This window comes from Coturnix japonica, chromosome 15 (assembly GCF_054131305.1).
Source record: "Coturnix japonica strain WE chromosome 15, WE-NBRP24, whole genome shotgun sequence".
Taxonomy (NCBI): domain Eukaryota; kingdom Metazoa; phylum Chordata; class Aves; order Galliformes; family Phasianidae; genus Coturnix; species Coturnix japonica.
The window spans coordinates 17442946-17450049 of record NC_140677.1 but is presented as its reverse complement, the minus strand read 5'-3'; the positions used below and the strand labels follow the sequence as shown (position 1 = coordinate 17450049).

At 50.1% G+C, this 7104-nt stretch overlaps 1 protein-coding gene across 1 annotated transcript; it reads left to right on the top strand.

Moving 5' to 3' along the window:
• The first annotated feature begins 4878 nt into the window (after positions 1-4878).
• Positions 4879-6621, top strand: RPL29 (ribosomal protein L29). Its single transcript, XM_015874476.3, has 4 exons — positions 4879-4912; positions 5024-5068; positions 5467-5531; positions 6394-6621. The coding sequence occupies exons 2-4, from the start codon at positions 5032-5034 to the stop codon at positions 6505-6507; spliced, it is 216 nt and encodes a 71-aa protein (XP_015729962.1). The 5' UTR covers positions 4879-4912; positions 5024-5031; the 3' UTR covers positions 6508-6621.
• Positions 6622-7104: the final 483 nt, after the last annotated feature.

Sequence of the window (7104 nt, the reverse complement as noted above, 5' to 3'; positions counted from 1 at the left end):
AAAAAAACAGTTTTAGCTGTAATTTCTCAAGATTACTCCACAACTGAAAGGAAGCAGGGTAGGGGGAAAGGAGGGAGAATGGGCTGCTGGTGTCTGCACTGCATGCTCTGCCCTACTCCATTTAACTGTCACCTGCTTTCTTACACTAGAGTGGAAAATGCCTGAAGTCTGCCTGTCCCCAGACCTTAGCTGGGCACTCTGCCCTTCCCCTCCACTCTGAAGGCATCAGGTGTGTCCTACAGATGGGGATTTAAAGGCATCCACCTGCCAGAAACTTCCTGGAGATTTATTGCACTTCGCCCTGAAGTGGATTGAAAAGCCTGGCTAAAATTGCAGCAGGAGCAAATGTGTTTTTATCATCATCAAACCATCAGTCAGGTCAGCCTTAACACAAATGGCAGCTTGAGATGGGGCTGATGAAAAAGGGAAGGGCTGGCCACAGGCATCTGCTCTTGTGGGATGCAGCTCAGGCACTGCTGGTGGATGGGGCGTAGCTGTGTCCATGCCGATGTCCTCCTCCTGGGTGGGATGCCACAGTCCAGGCTATCTCAGGTTCCTAATGAAGCCCACTTCACAGTGGGGCAGCTGGCATCATACTAGAAAAAGTGGTTTTAAGCACCGTTTCCAAAAAGCGTTGGGCACAAGTTTTATTTGTTTCTCACTGATGTTGACACCAAGTGCAGTACAGCACTTTGGTCCACACCAGGCTGGGGCACAAAGAAGCATATTCAAACCCACGTTAAATGTCATGAAAATGCAGGCTTTCCCAGTGGGAATGCTGAACTCTGCAACAAATCTGTTTGCAAACCCCATCCCATACAGCCATAGTGCAGTTAAGTTTTCAGTTTAATTATGTGCAAGGAGGACATCAGTTGTTTCTCAGTGCTGACTTTGTACAAGGGCAACACCACTGGGCTGTTCAATAATTTATGTCCTTAAAATCAGGGGGTGGTGTTTGGGAAAGTTCCTACTGCTGCCAGCAGGATATTAAGCATCCTTCCAGGAGAGCTGGTCTGATTGCAGCAAGCTCTTACAGCATTCATGAAGCACACTGAGGGGCATTTGCATTAGAGGTTCTGATGGAAATGTGATCTCTTAATTAGCACACCCTACTGAAGAGATCCCAGCACAAAACCACCAGTAGGCTCAAGCAGCGGATGCTGCAGCCAAGAATCAAGTGTCTGGTGCATCAGTGCAGCTAAAAGCAGGGAAAAAACAGAACAAGAGATGTGCTGCAGAGGAAGTCTGTCTTGCTGCTGGCATCTTGCAGGTGTCTCTGCTCAGCATCCCAGAAAGCCAAGAGGGATGAGCTGGAACAATCCAGACAGAGGACAGCAGGGAGGCGCAAGGAGCACCGCTGACTTGCAGAAATCATCACCTCAGTTACCTACTGATTTCTGTGCATTAGATAGCCAAGGTATGGGCAGTACTGCCTGTTCAATAGAAGAACATTACGTTTGAGTAAAGAAATGCCCTTGCTTCTAGAAACTGGGAAAGTGCCAAAGGAGGGGCTTTTTTTTTTTTACTCTTTTTCCAAATATGTGCTCCTGACATGATCAGCATCCAGTGGTGGATGGGTCTTTGCACTGCCTGGGCAGCTGTCTGTCAGATAGCTGGCATAAAGCTGCAGAGCTGGGAGTCCTGAGGGGCTGCTTGACACAGTGCAAATCCCCTGCCCACATCCATGTCATCTGTGTTCATAGAGAAAGAGCTGAGAGCCACCAGCCAGGGACGATGGTCATTAAAACCCCTTCCTGCAGTGCTCATCTTCCCTGAGCATGAGAGAGCAACTGGCACCTGGAATGCCCTGTGTCATCTGCCTGTTCTGGGACAGGTTTGAAAAATGAGTTTGGAAAAAGTCTTGAGAAGGACCAAGCCTGTGTCCCATATATACTCCTGAGGCATCCTACCACGTTAAGCAGAAGAGCAGTGATGTGGTGCCCCTCCTGGATGTCAAGGTCATATCAGCATTATTCTAATGGATGAGTCATATTATTTTAATGGATGCAGCAGCCCTGAGTGTGATTGCTGTCCCCTTCCCTATTGTGCCATGCCCACTGCAGGCAGGGAATGGCACAGAAGGGCCCGGGCTGTACTCAGAGCAGGGTTTGCAAGATGATGCTGAGCATAGAGCAGTGCAACAGGTATGAATTAACCCACTCAGCACCTTTGCTTCCCTTGGTCCACAGGCTGTTGTACGGAATGCCAAGCTCTTGGCTTGACTTTAGCATTGTGATCTTGCACTGAGTGAAGACTACTTGAGTGATTTAAGTCCATGTCACGGGTGATAAATACCTGCAGTGTTAAGAGAGATCTTCCTCTCTGGTTCTCTTTTTTTCCTCTTTTTTTAGCCTCAAGCTAAAAACTAAATGCTGCATATACTCTAGCTCTGCTCATAGTATATGCAGCATCGGGCTCCGCTTATCCCCTTCCCCCTCCCCAGCCCTGCCTCCACGCTAACCTACTTTCTCACTTTGTGGAAAGAACATCTTGGATTATGGTGCTGCAAACGAAAGGCTTCAGTCATGGTATCATGTGAATCACAGGTAAGCACAGGGTTTAACGTCAGCTTTTTGGCAGCTTTTTATTCCCTCCCCGCTTTGCACAAACAAGCCGCCTTTGTGCGGAAGTTCATATTTCCTCTTGAGACCGTGGTATTTGTCAACACGGTTTTTCAGTAATCCTTGCCATGCAGATAAGGCAGAGCTAAAGCAGATCCCTTTTACTGTTGCTGAAAAGCTACCTCACCCTGCTGCAAAGCTCAGCTCACCGAGCTCTGTCCCCTCCAACCCTGCGCCAGGCAGGAGGACAAAAGCTGTGCCTGGGTGACAGATCTGAAATCCCAGTGCAAAATATGACCTCGATGTGATTTCATCAAGTGTTAATGATGCTCTGGAGGGAGCTGTGCTGGTGTCTGCAGTGATTTGGGTGATTTTTGTCAGCACTGGCTGTATTTCCCTGCACACATCCCGTTTCCTCTGGCTGCACTCACTCGGCTCCTGGAGTCTATCAGGAATATGGAAATCTCCAGCTCCCTATTTGCATGTTGCTGGTGGTTCCTGAGCTGTTCTAAAGCAAAAGTGTAAAATGGGAAACAAGATTGAATGAAAAAAAAAAAAAAAAAGCAAAAAAAAAGGAAAAAAAAAAAAAAAAAAAAGCCCGTTAAAGCCAGCTGGAGTGTGGGGAGGGGTTGAGGTGCAGCAAAGCTGCATGGAGGAGCCGACCTGCTTCCATCCTGCTGCAGCATCTTGGTGGCCTTGTTCACCACCCGACTGCTTTTCTGTTCCAGTAACCTCCCCAAAACATCCACCCCTGCAGACCGTCCTCCCCTCCTGTCGGGCACTCCAGGCATTGGCACCAGTTGATTCTGGAGGCAACCAGCCAGATCTGCAGCTGGACAGGACTGACACAGAGGGAAATCTTTTAAATCCCTGAGCTCTCCCTAAATCCAATGGCACCATTGGAATGTCTCAGATAAATAAATGAACAAACAAACAAACAAAACAAACCATACTCTACAGTTCTATGTATTTATTGCTATGATGATATATTTTGGTTGCAAGCCCCGAAATGGGGAAGATCTAATTTACGTGTAACTTTGGGTTCACTGAATTCTAAGCCATTTTCTGGGCAGATCAGTGGAAATCCACATAAGCCATCAGAGCAGCTTCCCACTGCAGATGGTCAACATGAATGTTCCAGCACCTCCACTGAGGACGCAGCAAGGATGCAGCAGCCCCTGCGCTCTGTGATGGGCCAGGCATCCTGCGCCCACCGTGCTGACTCCATCAGGTTCCCTGGGCTTCACAACACTGTGCTGGAAAACTTTCCCCATTCCCATCATATCCTGGTGCACCGGGGAAGCCTTCCTTCTTTTATCAAGGAGGAATTGACCAGCATCAAGGGATGCTCCTCAGGGCAGCACCACCAGCTCTCAGACCACTCCGGGTCGCTTCTGCTTCAGGGATTCCCCTTCTCGGACCCTCACGGTCTGACGATTGACAGCAGTTGTCGCCGCTTTGTCTCGTTCGGAGCAGCCCTGCCAGGCGCTCTGAGGGGCAGGTTTAAGGACAGAATCACTGCAGATCGGATGGCACTTTCAAAAAGAAAACTGATGTTTTTAATGTTCTTCTTTAAGGAAATGACAACAAAATAACACAGTGGGGTGAGATGCCGAGTCAGCTGGGAAGTTTCAGCGTGTCCCGCTGCCATTTGCTGGGTGTCCCCTCTCCTGCTGGGGCGGTGTGTCCCGTAGTGCCGCCATCCGTTGTGCTCCGGCTCCCTCTAGTGCCGCCATGTGCTGATATCGCTGCTCCTCCATCCGGCTGCTCCGGCTCCATTTGAGGCCCGGAGCTGTGCTCACCTCCAGCTGTTATTAGTGTGGGCTCACAGCACCGCCGAGCCCTGTTCGCCCGAACACAGCAAAGCCTTTCCGGTCAGTACCGATCAATACCGATCAGTACCGATCAATACCGATCAGTACCGATAAATACAGATCAATACCGATCAATACCGATCAGTACCGGTCAGTACCGATAAATACAGATCAGTACCGATCAATACCGATCAGTACCGATCAGTACCGATGGGGCTGAGCACAACAGCCACTGGATGGCGTGATACAGGCACACTTACAGGGAGACCATGTTGTCAAAGAAACTCTTTATTTATGGGAATGTTGTGGTTTGTGTTCTGTGTCGCTTCGTTTCGTTTCGCATCACACGTCACGCAGCCGCCGGGCCCGAGCGAGACAACAGGGAGGAACGTTGGCGTGGCGGAACCTCCGTGCCAGCGGCGCTTGTTGCACTCCGACCACCTGGCTTCCGGTCCATACTTCCGGTTCCGCCTACCCCCATTTCCCAGGTTCCCTTGCGGCTCCTTTCTCTTCCGGTTCCCGCCCCGCCGTGGTTCGGTAGGTGCCGCTCGGTTCCATCCGGCTCCATCCGGCTCCATCCGGTCTCAGCTGCCGCTCCCGGCGGGCGGGGGGAGCCGCGCTGAGCCGAGCCGTGTCCTCTGTCCGCAGGTGCCGCCATGGCCAAGTCCAAGAATCACACCACGCACAATCAGTGTGAGTCACCGCCCCGGGCCCGGCTGTGGTGAGGGGAGAGAAGCCGGGGGGGGAGCGGGATGGAGCGGGAGCCGCCGGTGCTGACGGGAGGAGCCGCCGGTCCCGTTGCGGCCTCGCGGTGCTGCACGCGGCCAATGGAGGCGGCTGAGGCCTGGCCCTGCCCAGTGGAAGCGCCGCGTGTGTGTGAGCGGTAACACGCGGCTCTGAGCTGCTCGTGGAGGGTTCACAGCGCTGAGCGCTCGGTGTGCCGGGAATGGCCGCTCCCCGCACCTGCAGCCGGATGATCTGAGGGGCGGCCTGGGATCCTGTGCTGTGTCAGTTCCACAGTATTGAAAAGAGCTCACGGAGCTCTTCTAGTCCAAGTTCTGACCCGTGTTGTTTCCCTGTTTTTCACGTAGCCCGTAAGTGGCACAGAAATGGCATCAAGAAGCCCAGAAAACATCGATACGAGTCTCTCAAAGGGGTGAGTGTTTCTGCTCGTGTTTCCAACCTGTTCAGACTCAGAACATCCCGTGCTGCTGTTTCTCACTTTTGGCTGTCAGTGTTTTTGCAGGTTCTGGTTGTGGGCTTCCCTTGCCTTTACTCACCTCATTTGCTGCTGTGTTAGTTCTAATCCACATGAAACCCGCACTGTATTTCTACAAAGCTGCTTTTTAGCTCTTGTGCTGCTTGGGATCAGCATCACTAAATGCTGCTTCCAATGAAGCAAACACACGTCAGTGTTTCACTGCTCTCATTCACTCTCATTCACTTTAAATCCTGCTGTGTCTCCTCCCTACCGTTGTGGTGTTGTAACATCTGTACTGATACACAGAATGTCCTCCAGAAAAGCATTGCTGTTGCTGGGCGGTACACGTGGAAATGGCAGAATTGTGCATTATCTCAATACCAAAAGCTTGGTACGCTGCTAACTGCCCCCAAACAGCAGAGAGAAAAAGAGAAAAGGGTGTCAGTCTGGTTTTGGTAGATGGGATACTTCTCCATCTCCTCTGAAAAGCAGATTTCCAGCCAAGCTCAGTGAGGGTTCAGCGCTCTGCAAATGCTCGTGTGATCTGAGAGTGTTGCTTTGTACCAAGTACGTGTGAGTTAAGATGGCAAAAATCCGGCGAGCTGTGTGTACCGGGGAAGATGTTCCTTGGAGTAAAGTTGGAGATGTGTCTCAATGGGGCAGTTTAAGGGATGGCTGAGTGGCTAAAGTAGTTCTGTTAATATCAGATCAGAAAATGTATCTGCATTAATCGCAGCTGGAATTGCAATAACTGGGATGTGATGGAAATACACTTGTCCCTTTGACAGCGGGGCTCACGTTTCCTTTGTTATCGCAGGTTGATCCCAAGTTCCTGAGGAACATGAGATTTGCCAAGAAACACAACAAGAAGGGGCTGAAGAAGATGCAGGCCAACAATGCCAAGCAGGCAGCTCTGCAGAAAAAGGACTGACCTGGTTCAAGACAAAGACCCAGTTTGTCTTTTGGCTCGTATGTTTGAAGCGTTCTTGTACAAATAAAATTGGATATAAAATTTTCACCTTCTGAATTTGAGGAGGGACCTCAATAGTGCCTCGAGTTTTATTATAAATGCCAGTTGTGTGTCGTCACATCTGCACATTGTGACCAGTGTGTGGTTTTGTTCCCTGTCAGATGACTGCAGAGGTTGTGTTGGTGTTCTTGGGCTCAGAAGTTCTGGATGAAACAGCTGCTCCTTCCTCGGTGCTGTTCTGCAATCATTGCTATAGACTGTGAGCATCTAATAACTCTCAGCCTGTTTTCAGTTTGTGAAATTGTTGCTGAGTGGAGCTTTAAAACACAGACAAGCAGCAATATTTTGCATCGGTTGGTCTCTTAGATGACAGTATTCAGTACAGATAGAACTGGTTTTGATAATGGATGTGTGTTCACAGCTGTCTCGTACTGTGATTTGTGCAGCAGTTCTTAGTGCTGTTAGAGCACAACCAGACTTGGGGGGCTGTTCTTTACACACCCTCTGTTACTGTTCAAGTTGGGCAGCAACAGCAATGGAAATCCAGGGAAATAAGAG

Bases quoted from the DNA above. Each gene is read 5' to 3' on its own strand.
- RPL29 (XM_015874476.3), top strand. From the start codon at position 5,032: ATGGCCAAGTCCAAGAATCACACCACGCACAATCAGT. The intron at 5,069-5,466 runs GTGAGTCACCGC...TTTTTCACGTAG, and splicing joins TCACACCACGCACAATCAGT to CCCGTAAGTGGCACAGAAAT. The intron at 5,532-6,393 runs GTGAGTGTTTCT...TTGTTATCGCAG, and splicing joins GATACGAGTCTCTCAAAGGG to GTTGATCCCAAGTTCCTGAG.